Here is an 18,942-nt window from a genome sequence, read left to right as displayed (position 1 = left end):
CATAAATTTTTTTTTCTTTCATTTTAATCTATTATTTTATAAACACTTGAACTTTACTCATTTATTTATTAATTTATTTTGAGATAGTACTTTTCCATCTCTCATGGTCAATTCCATCCCAAACGGATTTTTTTTTTCTAAATAACAATAAATATTAAAATATTTAGTTAGTTGTCACGTTGCAAAAGAAAGTTGAAAACTAGCATCTCGAGTGTCTAAAACTCGAGTTCCAAGATAAAAATCAAGTTTTTAAGGCTTGATTTGTAAAAAAAATCCAAGTAAAAATCGAGTTTTAAAAACTCGAGTTAGGAAAACGCCGCTATAGGGCTTAAAAACGTCACTATAGGGCTCCCTGAACCTGGTATTGAACACGCATGAAAAAATTTTGTAGGAAAACGCCGCTATAGGGCTTTAAAACGTTACTATAGGACTTAAAAACGTCACTATAAGAGCGATAAAACTAAAATTTTTTTCATAAAACTAGAGTTTGGAGATTTTTGTAAATAAATCTCGATTTTTTTAAACTCGAGATGTCTGCCTAACCACCTCTATTCCAATCAAAACGTCTGTAAATAAAAAATGTCCCGCCAGTTGAGTTTGTCACTCGGGAACCCAAACCCACAAAGCCGAAAAGACACAGACTTTGGCGCTACAAAGGAGACAACTACTGGACCTGCCAACATTCTTGAGGTAATTTATTGTATGTACTACTTCCTTATTTTGTGTTGAAAATCCTATGCTAATCCCATTCCCTGTTTTGACTCTTGCTTCTTGTCTGGTTCCATGATTATCTTTGAGTTGTAGTTTCTGAGAAAATTTCATTGCCCATTTACTTAAAACTTGTTATTTTTACTCTAATACTTGCAAAAACTCATATGGGTAGCTAACCAATTCACCAATTCATTGGAATTTTGGTCTGTAATGAAATATTCAGCAACATATAATAGTTTCTCACACTGTCACACACACTTTTTATACAAATGTGAACGATGGTTTTGAGTTAAAAGACTAGTACATTGAATGAACAGTCACAGTTGGTGGGAAGCTGAGCCTTGTGATTTCATGAACTGCAAATAATTTGAGCTGGGCTATAGCAATTTTCTCTGCTGAGGCTAATCGGGGTTTTTTTTGGGGGGTTGTTGTTTTGGGTTTGGATTAATATGACTCATAGATTAAGCAATTTTTGGGAACACGAGGCATGTTGAGGGAGATGCATAAGGTTTGCTGTGGGGGGTTTGAATCATGTTTTATTTATTACTTTATGGTATTACCAATGCCTTGTAAGCATTTTTAAAACTTGTAAGAAAACCAGTTGGGCCTGGGTTTTCTGGCTTTAGTCTAAAGTGGATATCTTCTCTTCTCATAGATGTTGAGGGGATTTTACATTGACGAGTCTCGTGCGTTCAGAGTGATTTCTAGGGAATTAAACTTGGTGTATCATGTACAAATTGGTGAGAATTGGTTGTCATCGTGAATTGTTAAATCTCAAATACTATGAACTGCATGTAGGTTAGACTTTAGAGTCTTGAATTTATTAATCTAGGTTGCATTTGACACTGAAACTACTCTAATAAAGTATATAAGCATGTTTGGAGTGTTGCTGGACGCCCCTTTTGAATGCTCTATACCCTTTTTATACTTGATGACTCTTCAGTTACTGTTAATTATACGTTGCATCGTCGTCGACTTTAGGAGTAATTTTCCTTGGTGATGTGTTGAGCTATCCTTGCTTTATGGAGTAGTTACTTAGTAAATATCCTCATGTCAATTCCATATCTCTGGCCTTCTTTCTGTTTCAAAGTTGTTACTTGAGAAGGTTATCTTTGTAAATTTTCAATTTCTAGCCATTAGATCTTGACACATGCCTTCGATTCCTTGACTTTAAATATTTGGTTAGACATTAGATTATTTGGCTTTCAGATTGAGGGTACTAGTAATCATTGTGACCCTTATAAATCATACTCTGATTGACCAATTCAAAATTATAATATATTATTAAGAGTGTATGATTATGACAATATAAAAGAAAATTATGTAGTATGATGTGCTATTATGCTGTTTTAGTACAATATATTTGACCCTCAAGTTTAACACTCATGAGATTGCCTAATGTGCTATTATGTAAAGGCAAGAATTTCACCTCCATCTCTCACTTTAGGATTTAAATCATATCAAATTATATAATAGTTATCAAATGCTGAAGTTTAATTGTAGTTATTGTGGAGTGTTTCACTTCTGTGCAATATTATTCTCATTTCCTTGAGATTGATTGCGGATAATATTTAATTTACTTATGTATTAAGCTATCAATTGAAGTAAAATTTAATGTTGTTATTAGGAATCAGTTGTATTAAGCTCTAAATAAGCTTAGTTATTAACTGTTAGTAAATCTAATGTTGAATGTTTATAGTGTTGCTCTGATATTTTGTTCTCTTTACAGCTCTGGGAAGGTGCCGTACTTGCTCATATGTATGAAGGATTCTTATATTTTTACCTTGTTTATTCAGTGGGGGCTAGGCATTACTGGAGGTGGTATTAAATATTTTCATCCTGTCTGTTTCTTCTTTACTATTTATCTTGTTATTCAATGGAAAAGAAACTGTGCTTTTAAAATCCTCAATATTAGAAGTCATATCTTTAATTTGAGAGCTTAATACCTCTGTCTGCATGACTGGAAAATAATATATTGTCAGGTTTAAATTTTATATCTAGCCTTCTTAAAGTGTTTCCAACTGCTCAACTTAATTTGATTTTTTTTTTTTTTTTTATAGATAATGAAAAACTTTATTAAGAAAAAAATAGCCAACCCGAGTACGTTGGAGATCAACTGTGGAGTCAAAAATCAAGAACCAAAATTACAGCGATCAACTTAATTTGATTTGTATTCCACCACAATTTGCCTCCCTGAATTTACAACATATTAGATAATATCCTCTACCTGCAAGTCAAAACTTTGCTTAAAATTGAGATAGCATAACAGATGACATGGGGTTTTACATTTATTTTCTGCCTGACTACTTGGGACTTGGGGTTGATTATTTCTTTTAAATCAAATCTATTCAGAACTGCCATGTACTTTCAAAGGGTTGATTTTGTCTGTTTTCTGACAAACACCACATATACTTACATCTATGATGACATGAACTCTGGAAATTAACTTCACTATGTTGTTAAAACATCTAGTTCAATAATTTGTTTAGTATGACTGCATAATTATTTATATTTTCTGCTGTATGTTTGTTGTGTCTATTGTTCTTTCTTGCTGTGTGCTTACATAGTCTGGGCAATCTGACAGTGCTAGACAGGTTGAACTTTCAGTATGCAGAAAGGGATAATTATGTACAACCTTATTCAAATATCTGAGAGTTCCTTGCTTCCTATCAAGAGATCATTTTTTGGACTTAAAGCATGTAGGCTTTCAGTGCCCAAAGAGTAGCAAAAGTTTGTTATTCTGATGATTATGAAATCTGTTTGATTCATGTTCCTTTACCATGGTAGTAATGCCATCAAATGTATTAGAAGTTCAGATCATGCTGATTTATTTATCCAATTTTCCTGCTACATGATCCAAAAATATTAATGAGAGACATGATTTCTTAAATTTTGTGTTGCTTAAGCCTAACTAACCAATTAAGTGTTGCTTAAGCCTAGAGTTAGCAATCAAATAGATAGTGCTACCACATTGAAAATCAACCACATGTATGTCACTACAATCCAAAAGTGATAAGTATGGTAAAAGCAATAAAGGCACCCGAGACATTAATGGCAAAGTGGAAAACGATTGAAGAACACCCTTCAAAGAAAATACACTCTAGGGTAACCTACTCATGTGAAATATCACTATAGAAGAATAAGTTACAATAGTCTATACTTACAAAACCTTTGTAAACACTCACTCTATATGCAACCTCAACAAACAAATTGTTTACCTTCCACTATCTAGAGCTCAAGAATTCTTCTACAAAACTTTCTCCATGAATGAATTCGTCTGTGACCATCGGAACTTTGGTAACTCCGTAGAGATATACCAATGAACTCATTGGTAAAGGGTATGGCAACTCTATGGTTTGAACGAGAAACTCACTAAGAGAAACTCTGGAAGGAACTTATGAGGTAAACACTCAAGGGAGACGGTTTTTTGAAGTTTTGGCTCAAGAAAATTAAGCTCTCACAAGGATAGCAATATGAGAGCCTCTCTCCTAAAAAATTGTGCATTAATGGTTGGTATTATATAGAAAAAAAGATTAAAACATGGAATCAACAAGCTCAAGCTTACTTTCTAATAAAATGTGGGCTTGGGCTCAAAAGCACAAGCAAGGGATTAGCAGTGTTAAGCAAAGGTAAGCAGTTAGGGCCTAACACACTGTGCTGTAAGCTAAACTGTTCACTTTAACAGTGACAAGGAGAGAGAAAGACTTCCTAACTTGTGTTGGCATCCTGCTCTTGAGGGGGTGGAGTACTGGGAAGTCCCTCTGTGGACGACTCCTATACAATTCTTTTTACTTTTTACTGCAAGCAATTTTCATGTTTTGAGTTTGCTCGAGCAAGTATTCTAAAACTTAATTTCTCCAAGCTACTTCTTGGTTAGGCTGTCATCGAAGGATGTTGGAAAACTCAAAAGAACTAGAGTTTGGAAGGCTCATGTTTGTCAAGTGTATTGATTAATTTAATTCTTTGTCTAGTTCAAATGTCAATTTATCCAACATCCTTCTACATTTACGTAGTGTCTTTCTCCATGTGCAATCCTTTGATACTGTCTTTCACTTTAGAATGGAACTTTAAACAGTTCTAGTCTTTTCCTTCCAATTGATATGAGGTTGCATCAGTGGAATAGCTCATTCTTGAGGGTGCATAACGTGGCAGGGGAATTGGTGAGTGAAATGCATAACCAAATCAAATGCTTTGTTGTTAGTAAGGTTACTTGCTTATCTCGTAGATTGTCTTTGACTAGTCTCCTTCCACAAAATGAACTTGCCAGTGGCTCCATATGTGTGTGCATAATAGTTCTTAGGCTGTTTGTATATTTGAACTGTACATTGTGCAATTTAACGTTTTTTGTACAAGTTGGTGAAACTTACTACATGTAACTAGGAATTTCGAAAATATGTCAGGTCCTACATAAACATGGCTTCCTGTAGAATATTATTGCTGTTAGAATGCTTGCTATCGGTGCGTGACATTATTGATCATTTTGACAAAATTCAATATGTTAACAAATTGCATCAATTTGAAATGAAACATGGCATGAGCTGATGGCCTTAAATATGTCATCTATTTCTAGGTCAATGCTGACCATGTTGGGACACTTGGGTAATGCCTGTGAAATAGTGGTGCATATGGGTGATAAAAGGATCCTATTATAATCTAGAGTACCTCATATTTGGAGATGATATGTAAAATTGTAAAAAAGAAATAATAGGTCTATTCAATGTCTAAGCAGCATCTGAACATGCACTATTGTATTATCTTATATCATTATTTTGGGTCTTTTGTGGACTTAACAGAGATTGAAACATATGTAACTTGTGCCATGGTTTCCGTTGTAGAATATTTTGATCTTCAAAACATTTAGTTATGCACCTAAGTTCCACATGTATGGAATCTCATATATTTTTATGATACTTCTTTTTTGGATTTTTCTGTTCTTATCATTACACTGAGACATTGTATTTTCAATTTAGAATATTTTGGTCTTTGTAGAATGCAAGACAAATGAAGTTTTGAATGATGAGATGGTATTTATAATAAATTATATTTAAGTGGGATTTCCTATTTCTTGTTGCTGATTAGTGATAATTAGGCACCCAATAGCCGCTTGAGCTTGAGGCTTGAGGCTTGAAAAGCCAGACAATAATTCAGGATGCATCATTTCAGGAGGGCGAAAAGAGCACATGGTAGCTGAATAAAAAGAGGGGTCTGGGTCATGCTGATTTGGTAAGTAGTTCCTTGATAAGTATGTATTCTTTTCAAGTAAATATTTGCTTCAAAATCCTTTTGAACTACAAGAGGGTAACAAAGACACTCTCCACCTCTTCATCAAGTATAAATTATTCATGTCTAAGATAAAGGTAATATAGGTTCTATTAATAACATATTATCTAAACCCACCTAAAACTGATGAAGGAAGCAAATTTTTTTTTTTTTTTTTTTTAACTTGTTCATATTTAATTTTTTGGAGTCAATTGTATTTTTATTGGTAAATTATATTTTATTTTAGGTATCAGTAGTTAATTAGTTATATTAGTATTTTTATTTAATTTCCTAGAGTCAAGGGTATGTTTATATTTCAATAATGAGGATTTCTTAAGTTACATAGAATTAGGTTTTTGTAGTCGATTAGACTTAAGATTTCCTATGCCTGTTAGAATTAGGGTTTAGTTGTAACAATCTATATAAGCACAGTATTGTACTCCTATGGAGACAAGTTGACAGTTTGATCAATAATAAATTTCTCTTAGAATTCTTCCTGTGGCCATAGGTGCTGACTCCTAGAGGTTCTCTCTTGTTTGGTGCTACTTCAATCAAGCTTAGTTGTAGACTACTAGGTTATCTATCCATTAGTTTTCTGCTCTTCAATTTTGTTGTATCGTTTTGGTTTGTCCTGCATCAATAACACAAAACATCTTATCTAAATTATGAACGGAAAATGTGTAACTGCACCCTACATTTGATTTTTCCTCAAGCAAAACAAGCAATCTCTCTCTTGGAGTCTTAAACAGTTTCAGTCTTAGCCCTGTTGTTGAAGTAAAAAGGAAAAATGTAACAAAGAATAAAATGCCACAAAATTGCTCACAAATATTTTCATTTAAGAAGAGGTAGAAAGCTTTGAATAGAGTTTCACATGATATTAAATCTTTCCTCCGTTCTTTATGTACAAGGGAAAATGAAAAAAGAATAAAATGCCACAAAAAAGCTCACAAAGTATTTTCATTTAAGAATGGGTAACAAGCTTTAGAATTTAAAATGACACTTATTCTTTCCTCCCAAGTGAGGTTCATTAAGGTGAATCAATGAAGTTCAGATCCTTCTGATCAATGAAACTGAAATAATCTCCATAAAGCAATTGCCATTCCTCCATCCATTCTATATAATGTTTTTTTTTTTTTTTTTCCAAGTATTTTTCTGAAACGTATCAGGAAACTATTCGGAAAAAATTGCACCTGCATTTATAATGTCTTCATTTGTTGCTGCGTCTACAGATTTAAAGAAAGGGAAACCTACCTCCTAGAAAGTTTGTATGGACTTCCTATGAATCATCATAATTAAAGATAATGTAACGAGTTCATCTCATATATGTTTCTTTCTCTAAAATGTTGCTCTCAATTCCTTTCCTGTTTCCAATAATTTGGCATCATTCTACATTGCAATTTCTTTCTTTAAACTTTTTGGGCTTATAAACTTCTTTTGAATTTTAAACTTGTTATCTCCTTGAACATCTTTTTATTAGCATTATTCTTTCTTAGACTTGTAAGCTTATTTTGAATTTTAAACTCTTTGGCTACTTAAACATCTTTTCATCAACTTTATTCTGTCTTACGTTTTCTTCCTTATAGTGTTCTATGATTAAATTATCCCGCCTTCCTTGGTTCTCATGGCTCGTGCAAAGAGAATGATTGAGCGCCCATCAGTTTCTTATGAGGTAGAACTCGCTGAGAGGGAATCATCAGCGGAGCAATCAATTGAAGCTGAAGCTAATGATACTGCATGTCTTCTTGCTGATCAATTGAGCAAAGAGAGTGAGAAAAAGAAGGATCTTCTTCTATCAACTTTTATCCCTATCACCTTCACTAAAGAAGTTGGTGAGTCTTCATTGAGCTCAGGTGAACCTTCTAAACATTATACATTAGGTCCAGCTTTTGTAGGTCCTGCACCTAACAAGTTCCTGCAATATTTTCCTTCTTGTAAGAATGGATCACCATTGTATCAAACAACATATTTTGACTGGGGCGTCTGGAACAACATAATCTCGATTGCTTCATGGTATCATTGTGATCAGACCTGGTCTGCCTGGGTTTCTAGGATGCATGCCATTTTGAAAGACAAGTGGGTTGATTTGGGTATTTGTGAGGCAATTTGCAGCTCTCAATTTGAAATGCCTCTTAATCAGCCCCTAATTGCGGCTTTGTTGTTATTTTGGTCTCCCATGACCAATACTTTTCACTTTCCAGAGGGGTTTATGACCATCACTATTGCTGACGTGGTTAGCATGCTGGGATTATCAGCAATTGGGGATGTTCCTTACCCAGGCTATTCTCCTTCAGGTGTTGAGTCATATCATTGCCCTACTAAAGGAAGTGACTTAGGATATCAAGCGTTTTTGAAGAGAGAGGTGAGATATGATGACGAGATCACTTTCCAAGAGGAGTGTTCTTTCTATCTCTATTGGATTTGCAAATTTCTCGTTTGCAATCCATCAAAACGTATTCTTCAACAATTTGTGCCACTAGCTGTTGCGCTTGCTAAAAGGAAGAAATTAGCCTTGGCCCCATATTTTGTGGCCAATCTATATCGAGCTCTTTATTCTCTAACTGGAGAAAACCTTTCAAAGTCGATTGGTGGTCCTCTTTGGTTCCTCCAGATTTGGGCTTACGCATATTTCCCTATCTTAGCTCCAATTATTACAGATTATGGGAAATCTAAACCTATTAATTATGCCCAAATGTGGATGGAAGCTAGGTATGAGAAAGGAATAACCCCAACATTCAAGAGGTGCTTTGAAGTTTTCTTTGATATCCATAGGTCAAGATTGGACTTCAATTTCATGCCATTCTTTGAGAGGAAATTTGGCTCGAAGGAATTTCTGATAATGTCCTCGACCATGGAAGAGCCCGACGATATGATTCAACAGGTCTGGGGCAGCTGCCTTTTTTCTCGAGAGTTGATCACATATGGAGTTAAAAAGGCTGGCACTGAAATCTATGCCCCATCTCTTGTTGCTCGACAATTTGGGCTGGTGCAATCGATCCCAGCTCCCCCCACGTGGACAATCAACGACCCTTGGAATACTCGAATCCAAGTGCAAGGGAATATCTTGGAGACTTTAGCTGCTGATTGTGAGGGAGCAGTGACCAGGTTTAAATTCAGACATTTTCAACAACTGCCAAAAGCCACAGATACCTTCAACACTTGGTGGGCTACATATATGGCCTCAAAAAATGATCCTGGGATAATGAAGCAAGCTGTAAGAAATCATTGCCCTGCATTTGCTCTCGAGGAAACGCTTGGAGGTATGATATATTTATTTATATATATTTTTTGAACTGATATTTCTTTTCATGAGACTAATAATTGCCTTAATATATTGTAGATGTCATCACAACCTCTTACCAAGAGCCTTCAGAAGGTGACAACTTGAAGGGCTTCACTGTCCTCTCTCCTGTGCCTCTTCAACAAGTGTCTCCTCGACGGTCCCTAAGGCGAAAACAGGTAGATGCCAAGAGAAAGCTTCAAGTTGAGGAAGAAGTTGATGCTGAGAGGAGAACTAAAAAGAATAATGTCACAGAGATCGAGGCTGATCTCTTAAAGCTTGTAGAAATGCAGGCGGAGGTGGACAAACAAATTGCTGCTCTTAAAAAAGTAAAAAATGAATTCGAAGAAGAGCATAGGAGTTTGATCAAAAAGAAATTTGAGGAGGATGAGAGCAAATTTGAAAAGAAAAGGAAGGTTGATGAAGAGCTTCCTAAAAAGAAAGGGAAGAGACAGAAGGATAAAGAAGATGCGGGAGATATGGACGAAGAGGGGAGGAAGAAAAAGGAATTGATTAGCAAAAAGGAAGAAGAAGAAAAAGAACAGAAAGATAAAAAAGCTAAAAATAAATTTTCTGAATCATTTGAGAAAAATCAAAGAGAAGAAGAAGAGAGTAAAATAAAAGAAGCAGAAGATAAGAGGAAGAAAATTGAGGAGGAACAAAGGCAGGAAGGAAAAGAAAGAAGGAAGGAGGAAGAAATGAAGACAGAGGAAAAAGAAGAGCACATGAGGAAGGTAGCAGAGGAAAATGAAGAGGAGGAAAAAAAAAGAAAAGAAAAGGGCGAAAAGAAAAAAGGAGAGGGGAGAAAGAAGAAAAAAGAGGAAGAAAGAAAAAGGGAAGAAGAAGAGAAGAAGCAGATTAAAGCAAAGAAAAGAAGGAAAGAAGGGGGAATTGATGCCACTCTTGGCAGAGAACCCTTGGCCCTCGATCAGCCAGACGTTGGGCTATCCACCCCCTTAGACTCATTGGTAAGCAATTATGGCTTTTCTTTGTTTCTTTTATGTTTGTGCTTTTGGTCTGTTATCTTAGCATTCAATTATATTATTGGCAGGGCTCTTACTCAAAAGAACCTCTACCATTCTCAACTGAGGCTGGAACACTCAATTATCTACTCAAGCAGGCCAAATTGACTTGTCTCACACTTTATGAGCCTTCAAATTCATCTTCTTCGGCCTCTGGTGCAACTTCTGAACCTTCTCAAGAGAGGCTAGAAGAGGCTTTGGTAGATTTGAATAGCTGTTTCAGTCTTGGCATTGAGAAAGTGTTGCTCAACACTGAAGTTCTTAATAAGTTTAAGTCTTCATCAAAGATTCTTCTTCAGCATCGCTTTTTTCTCTCCGAAATTAGACAGAGCGTGCTTAGACTTTTCTGCAATAACTTGGCTAATACCACAAAGCATTTGAAGTTGAAGCAAAAAAAGGAGAAAGAATGTATTGAGTTGAGGAACCAACACAAGAGGTTGATTGAGACCCGAGAAACCTATAAGCTTCAACTAAATGTCCTTGTGGAGCAAATCAGCGAGAAGGTTAAAAGAAAGGAACAAATGGAGCAGGAACTTATGGTTCTGAATGCAGAAATCACTGAAGCTCAATCTAAGCTCCATCATCTTCAAACTCAAAAGGCCACAGTTTGTGAAGAGTTAAGCGAGCTACCAAAGACTGAAAAAACTCTTGAGAGGCAACTTCGAGACATTTCAAAGTATGAGGAATATGTAGAAGATGGCTGGAGGGTGCTTCTTTCTATTTTTGATTTCTCTCCATAAGTACTTATGCCTTAAGCCAGTTTTTGGGTTCTTGTAATTGTAATTTAAGAGCAGTTTATGCTCATTTTCTTGAAGCTAGGTGTGGAGGAATTTTTATAAGTATTTGCCATTTATTGATCTTATATGTTCACTGCTGTCATTCTACATCAATCTATAGTTATTCCTATTAAGTAATTTTCTAACCAAGTATGATCCTTCCCGTTTAGCATCCCATTTGCCACATCTTAAGTCTTTTACTCCAGTGTGTAAAATGACTCTCCTCTAAGTTTCCAACATCAAAAGACTTAAATTTTACCCCCTTTTTTTAATAGGCCTTAGCCTTTTTTTGAAGTATAATCAAATTCAAGAAATTTGCTTGCGACTCTTCAATATCGTCAAACTAAGAACCATGGCTGTATTGATAATCTAATTATATAGTTTTGCTCTGATATTTTATTCTCTTTGCAGCTCTGGGAAGGTGCCTTCTTACTTGCTCCTATCTATGAATGATTCTTATACTTGTTTATTCAGAGGGGGCCAGGTATCGCTGGAGATGGAATTAAATATTTTCATCCTGTCTGTTCCTCTCTATGTTTTATGTTATTATTCATTGGAAAAGACACTGCTTTTAAAATCCTCAATACTGAGTCATTTCTTGTCATGGGTAAGTTTTATATCTGAACTACTTAAGGTGTTTCCAACTGCTCTACTCCATTTAATTTTTCCCCCTTAAATTTTGATTTATCATTATTAGATGATATTCTCAACCTGTGCTTCAATCATAAGAATAATTGAAAGTCAAAACTTTACCTTTCTGATATTGAGATAACAAAACAAATGACATGGAATTTTACGGTTTGTTATTTTCTGCTTCATTACTTGGGAGTTGGGCTTGATTATTTCTCTTAACTTAAATCAACTCAAGAAAGCCATGTCCTTTTCCAATTGTTATTTTGTCTGTTTTCTGGCTATCACCCGATTCACTTGTGATGATTATGTTCGACATGAACTCCGGAAATCAACTTTGTTATGCTGTTAATAACTTGTTTAGTGTGACTGCATCATTATGTATATTTTCTGCCATGTGGTTGTTGTTTCTAACTTTCTATGTAGTTTTTTGCTGTGTGCTTACAGGGCTAGACTGTTGTAAGTACAGAAAGGGGTAGTTACCCATTATTTTATTTAGATAACTTAGACTTCCTTGCTTCCTATCAAGAGATCATTTTTTGGACCTAAAGCATGCGGGTCTGATTCTCATTTGCAGTGCCCCCACTGTGTAGCAATGACTTGACAAGTTTGTTATTCTAATGATTATGCAATCTGTTTCATTCATGTCCCTTAACCATGGCAGTAATGTCATCAAATATATCAGAATTTCATTTCATGCTGCATTATATTTACCCTGCTTGTAATTTACTTCTTCTCATGTGCTGAAAAGATTATGGACAGACACGACTCCTTGAGTTTTATCAGACACATGTATTCAAGAGTGTATGGTGGCCTCTTAATTTGTTCAATTACTGTGTCTGGCTGAATATAGTCTGTGGTGGTCCATGCCTCAATAACTGTTGGTAAAAGTTCTAAAAAATTCAAGGTTAAGAACTTATGCTAGAAATTAGTTTGAAAATGCCACCTTTTGTGCCCAATGTACTCATTCCATAAAAGTGTTCCCTTGTGTCTTTTGACGTGACATTTCATATAATGGACTTGTCCAAGCACTTAAGGCTTAGCATGAAATCTATGAGAGATATTGATACAGGACATGAATCCGGTAAGATGTTGAGATGCCAGCATGACCGGCTCATAAAAATTCTGGACACAAAACATTGGCATGTTAGTAAATGCGTCTTTGTGAAAAATGTTTAATTTCATTCTCAGAATGCGTTTCAAAACAGAGAAGAAGAAAAAAAAGAAAAAAAAAATTTTAATTTTTAATTTTTTTTTAATATTTAAATTATCATCTCATTACACTTATTTTGAAAAAAGATGGCCTAAATTTGGGATGGTTTATAAGCATGAATTTTGGATATATTGAATTGTGGCTCACATGCCTTAAGCTAATTGTAATATGCTATTCTTCCCCTCTCACTGCCCGGATATTCCAAAACTAGCTACCTATAAATATACTAAAAAAGCTCAAAATTATACACACTAGTTGATGTAATGGAAGGTGGGATTCTATATATATTCTATAGCCCAAGTGCCTGCTTCTGAAGAGATAGAAGTAGGATCCTAGTGTGTCTTCCTTTGGTTGGCCTGTCATCAAAGGATGTTAGCACACTCGAGAACTAGAGGTTTGAAGGCTTGGGTTGGTCAAGCATATAAATTGATTTAATTCTTTGCCCGGTTTAAATATCAATTTATCCAACAATCTTCTACATGCAAGTGGTATCTTTCTCCATTACAATCCTTTGAAACTGTCTTGTACTTGAAAGAAGCTTTAAATGGTTCTGGTCTGATACTGACGGTATGTGGTCATTTATAGTTATATCAAAAAATCAAAGTATACTGCCAACCGTCAAAGTATGGGTCGAATAGCTCATTTTGGAGGAAACAGAAGGGCAGGGGCATTGGTGAGTCAAAAGGCACCACCAAATCAAATGCTTCTTTTTTAAGTGTTAGGATCAAGCGCATAACCACTGCATAACCACTATACTAAAAATTATGGTTGATGGTAAGAGCACAACTTTATTCTCTTAAAGGGTGACAATCCAGAACTAACGGGCCAAATGAGACTTGATTCAACCCTGCCTTTGCCTCTGGTAGGATGCTGAACTTGGCCCAATAGCCCTCTACAGCGCCGGCCCAACAAAATTTGGAGCCTAAGGCAAAAATTTTATATGGGGCATTTTTATACGTAAACATTAATTAAATACAATTATATAATACTAATTAAATTAAGACTAATTTGATGTAAATACAAAAAAATGATGAATAATACTAGTTAAATTAAGGTTAATTTCATATAGAAGATTGCATATTATAGTTGAACAAAAAGGAACTTACTTTAACTTGGATATGACTATGCATAGTTAAGTACATTTGTAATCTAAATTTTAATTTTATATATTCTTTTTAAGAGAATGAGATAGATAGATATTAGTTGGCGTGTGGCTTAGCAGGAGATTAGTCATCATTGATGATTTATCACATTTGCAGCATTTTTTTTTTTTTTGAAACATCTTAGGGTTTCAATTGGTTTAAATTTTTATTGGTCTCCTATTTTAAAAGCCTTGTTAGAAATGAAAAAGAAAAATACTAAAAATACTACGAAATATTCACTATAAATGTGATTATGACTGTAATTGATGAATTTCAACAACTTAATTTATTTGTGTTTGAATTACTTTTTTATGTGATTGGTGATATGTCAGTTAAATCTATAGTAAAATTTGTGGTATTTTTAGCATCACTTTAAAAAAAGTATCAATTATTTAAAAAATGTTATATTTTTATAAAATTTTAAGCATTTTACGAAGGGAGATGGGGCCATTTTTTAGTAGGGAAATTTTTTATTTGTTGTGGGGCCTTAGGCCTAGGCCTTGGGCCGGCCTTGGCCCTCTGCCCAACAGTAAGGTTACTTGCTTATCTCATTGGTTGTCTTGGCCTCTCTGGCTTCTGCATAACGCGTTTGCTAATGGCCCCATATGCATCTGTATCATAAGTTTTCTGCTGTTTATATCTCTTAACTCTAAATCATGTAATTTTATTTCAAGTACAAGTTGGTGGAACTTACTACATGTAACTAGGAATTTAAAAAAGGTGTTAGGTCTGACATAGACTTGGCTTCTATAGAATATTTTTGCTAGTTAGAATTAGTATACTTGCTATAGACGTGTGGCAGTACTGATCATTTTGAAAAAATTTAATATATTAAAAATTTGCCTTAATTTGAAGCGAAACATAGAATGAGCTTAGATATGTCATCTATTTCTAGGTCTAAGTTGAGCATGAAGTACACCATTTTCTGGAGTACTTGGGAAATGCTTGTGGAATAGTGGTAAATATGGGTGATAAAAGGATCATACTAGTCCCTGGTGTACACCATTTTGGTAGATCTCTTTGTAAATTGGTAAAATAAGAAGATAGGGCTATGCAATGCCTAGCTGGCATCTGCACATGCACTACTGTATTATTTTATATAATTCTTGTATTTTGGATTTTTGTGGACTTATCTGAAACTCATGTAGTAATCTGTGGCATGGTTTCTGTTCTAAAAATATCTTGAACTCAAAAGGTGGAGATATGCACCTAAGTTCCACTTATATGAAAATCTCAAATATTTCAATGATACTCATTTGAATTTTGTGTTTCTTATCAGACACTGAGATATTATATTATTATCAGTTTCAGAAAAATACTGTCTTCGAAGAACGCAGGTCTAATGAAATTTTGAATGGTGAGGTATCACTAATTATAACGAATTGTATTTACGTGGAATTCCCTATTTCTTGTTGATGATGAGTGATAATTAGGTACCCAATATCCATTTGATGTTTCAAAAGCCAAGCACCATTCCAGCACAGAGAGAAAAGAGCAAAAGATAGCTGAATAGAAAGTGGGGTCTGAGTCATATGCAGATTTGGTAAGTTGTTCCTTGATAAGAATGTATCCTTCTCAAGTGTGTCTTGGCTTTGAATCGTCTTCAAACTACAGCAGGGAACAAAAGACACCCTTCACGTCCTCGGCAAATGTAAATTATTCATGGCTAAGATAAAGGACATTCAGGCTCCATGCTAAGTTGCTAACGTATTGACATATAACACAAAACATCTTATCAAAATTATGAAAGCAAAAATCTGTAACTGGACCCCGCATTGATCTTTCCTCAACCTAAACAAAGTAACCAACAATATCTGTCAATGAGAAAAATGCCAGTGTCACAACAAAATACACAACCTTCGCCACTAGTGGTGGAAGGTTGTGTATTTTGTTGTGATCATAACATTTTTCATGCAGTAAATATGCTCGCTAGTATATTCATTTTGAGAAGAGAGAGCAAGCTTTGGATAGAATATAAAATTAATGATATTAAACTTTCCTCCCATGTTAAAGAGGTTCTTTAGGAAGAATTAATCAAGTTCAGATCCTTCTTTGAGGAAAAAGCTTTACATGACTATATCTATATGTACTCCACTGAGAGAATGTAAATAGTTAGGCCCATTTGGAGTTTTGGCCACGGTAAATCTGGTATCTATAAGGGAATCTTACTCAGTGCTACTGACGAAAGAAAACTCAGTAACCATGTAAATTTTGATGCTTTTTTGGGCCCAATGACTGACTCGAAATTTATGATTGCAGGTTGGGAGGTACTGCTGATTCAAAGTGGACCATGATTTCGTGGCTCTGATGAATAGATGCATGGTTTGATAAGTCATCTTTTTACCTTTATATCTTAATTTTGTCTTTAATACATCTCTTTTGAAGGACCAGAGAGATATAGGCATTGTATGTACTGACTGAAGATGTATTTTATTAACATCTGTTGCCATTAGCTAAGAGAGAAAATCTTATCTAGATATTGGATCCCTTATCCGATTGCTATGCATACAAATTAAAGTTTTTCATCTATCACTGAAATATAGTTATATATTCTTCTTTTCTAGTTGAAAGTCTGATCAGAGCTAGGAATGATATACTTTCATACTAGAGCACTGTTTGGTTCTCAAAACCGAGTGAATGTTTAGAATTGTACAGCTTTATGGGGTGGAAGTGTGTTAAAAGAGTTATAGCATTTTTCTCTATTTCTGCTTGGTAACTAAACAAAGCATAAGTGCTTGTTAAGGTGTGTTTTTATATTGTGAAGGATATCATTATTTACCTGTTGAACCTTTTTATTTAGATCACACTTTAATTACTTCGAAGTTCAATATGGTTTATGCATAACCTCCCATAAGTTTAGATACCCCTTTTCCTATAAACCCTTTGGTTGGCTTAGGAGTACAGAAGAGTGCAGAAATGATCATGTAAAGAAATGAAAAAGACAAGGATAATAAATAGAAAAAAGAAAAGAAAAGAAAAGATAAGATATAATGCTGTGTTAAAATATTTCTTTGGACATAATTTTTAGGCTGAGAGCATTTCCATAGAGTTTTTATCAGTTTTAACATCCCTTGTTCGTTTCTCTTTACCATCAAATGAGTGATGAGAATATATTATATCTCTATTCTTTTGATCCTATCTTTTAGTATAACTTTTATTACAATTTAATGAGTGTTTGATTGTGAGTAGTGAACAAAAGTGAAGGATCCATGTGAAAGAGTTAGTCAATTTTGAGCGGTGAATAATCACTTTTATATGAATTCATCACTTTTTTTCACCGCTCATAACTGAACATCTCAAAATTATGGTAACAATTGTCATGTACTTTTTCATTATATCTTCATTCCCAAGTTATGCTTATAGGGAGTGTTACTTTGTGTGTATGTATATCTGTTAAAAAGAACTACTGAACTACAAGAGCCCATAAGGAACTTAGAATTCTAAAACAGTAAAGTGATTTACCCCTTATTAATTGCGATTTGTGCATTTAAGGAGTTCTGAAACTTTGTTATAATTGAAACTTCCATCTAGTGAAAGTAATTGCAGCTGAAATTTACTGTGCTTGACTTTCCAACTGTGTATTTAATTGCTTTAATGTCTAATCCCAAATTCACCAACCAATTTTTGAAAGTTTCTGCACGGTTTTTCTCATATAATTTATTTTGGAAGTTGGAGGTTGGAACTATCTGGTAGCGGTTACATCTCTTGAGGAATCTTATGCTTTTCCTTACTCTTTAAGTAAGGAGGAGGCAAATCCACTCATTCCAACAATATATATATATATATATATATACACACAACCCATCCATCATAGGCTAGTTTAATTTTTAAGACTATAAACTCGTGATGACAAAGACAAACAGCTACATACATAGAAATAGTCATATCTAAATTATAGGTGAGAGTTACACCGTATCATAAAGAAAAGATAATACAACCTTAAACACATGCTAGTAACTCTCCTGAGTGTTATAGTTGGCTAAGAAGAAGTCGAATAAAAAACATTATGAAATAGTATTAAGAGACAGGATCTCTAAATAAATACATATGGAACTTATTTTTTGGAAGCTCCAACTTTCAAGGCTTATGGTGCTGGGTGTAGATGTAGTCCAAGTGAACCTCAGAAAGCACCCTTCTCTCTAAGCATTCTTCATCTCCCTCGTTACAATTCTCCATCCCCATGAGCTGCTGCAAAGTACATAACCAATGTGTGAGACATATATAGATTCAAACATGCAAGAGAAGAAGAAGAAGAAGAAGGAGGAGGAGCATACATTCATGGATTCACTGCCTTCCAAGTCTGCAAAGGAATCCCCAGAAGCGATTTCATTGAGTTTTACTTCCACTTGTCCTGCAAAAGGGGGGCCAAACTTCAGTTATTCAATGTATAGTTAACCTAAAGAAGAACAAGAAGAAAAGAAAGCAGCAACTGTGGGTAACCTTGTTTGTTTGCTATGGAACGGGAAGATATTTTTGAGCAGGAAAGAAGCAATAGTAGAAGGGCAAGGATAAGAGCACTAGAGTGAAAGCCTTGCTTCATGGTTGAAAGTTGAAACTTGAGAGAGAGAGCAGAGTACACTAAGTGTGGAGCTGATGTTGGATATAAATACATGCAATGCAACAATGGAACTCTGCAAGTCACATGGAAGGTCTTCTTCCTAAAGAAGGCAGTTTATAATAACCTTAATGTGGACCCAACCCACCTTCCTCTTATTGTACTATACTCCATGGTGTTGTGACAACACCACTACTCGACATATGAATGTGAGAGAGAAAGAGAGATAGATTATGAGAGCTTTAGTCATTGTCTGCCATAGTGGTCCAAAGTAAAGACCAAAGTCCAAATATCAATGTAATAGTGGTTGACAGTGTACATAAGTCAACCTTTTCGGCATGCTGACAGCTGTTACCC

General features: G+C 34.8%; 2 protein-coding genes across 8 annotated transcripts; one reads left to right on the top strand and one right to left on the bottom strand.

Annotated features, from left to right (window-relative positions):
* The first annotated feature begins 573 nt into the window (after positions 1–573).
* LOC112002957 (uncharacterized) lies at positions 574–11,159 on the top strand. 7 transcript variants are annotated; one of them, XM_065772827.1, is made up of 6 exons: positions 574–690; positions 2,441–2,529; positions 5,875–5,934; positions 7,554–9,227; positions 9,308–10,215; positions 10,299–11,159. In XM_065772827.1, the coding sequence occupies exons 4-6, from the start codon at positions 7,592–7,594 to the stop codon at positions 11,007–11,009; spliced, it is 3,255 nt and encodes a 1,084-aa protein (XP_065628899.1). In that variant the 5' UTR covers positions 574–690; positions 2,441–2,529; positions 5,875–5,934; positions 7,554–7,591; the 3' UTR covers positions 11,010–11,159. The 7 variants fall into 7 exon arrangements, with proteins under 7 accessions (XP_065628899.1, XP_065628897.1, XP_065628896.1 ...); XM_065772825.1 differs by having other exon boundaries at positions 5,801–5,934; XM_065772824.1 differs by having other exon boundaries at positions 3,296–5,934.
* Positions 11,160–17,894: 6,735 nt separating this feature from the next.
* LOC112002976 (putative phytosulfokines 6) lies at positions 17,895–18,808 on the bottom strand. Its single transcript, XM_024035147.2, has 3 exons — positions 18,471–18,808; positions 18,305–18,381; positions 17,895–18,218 (listed from the first exon to the last, which is right to left on the bottom strand). The coding sequence occupies exons 1-3, from the start codon at positions 18,640–18,642 to the stop codon at positions 18,108–18,110; spliced, it is 360 nt and encodes a 119-aa protein (XP_023890915.1). The 5' UTR covers positions 18,643–18,808; the 3' UTR covers positions 17,895–18,107.
* Between the last annotated feature and the right edge of the window lie 134 nt (positions 18,809–18,942).

Source organism: Quercus suber, unplaced genomic scaffold (genome assembly GCF_002906115.3).
Source record: "Quercus suber isolate HL8 unplaced genomic scaffold, Cork oak 2.0 scaffold_65, whole genome shotgun sequence".
NCBI lineage: Eukaryota > Viridiplantae > Streptophyta > Magnoliopsida > Fagales > Fagaceae > Quercus > Quercus suber.
The sequence above is the reverse complement of the archived record's forward strand: the minus strand, read 5'-3'. Positions and strand labels throughout refer to the sequence as shown.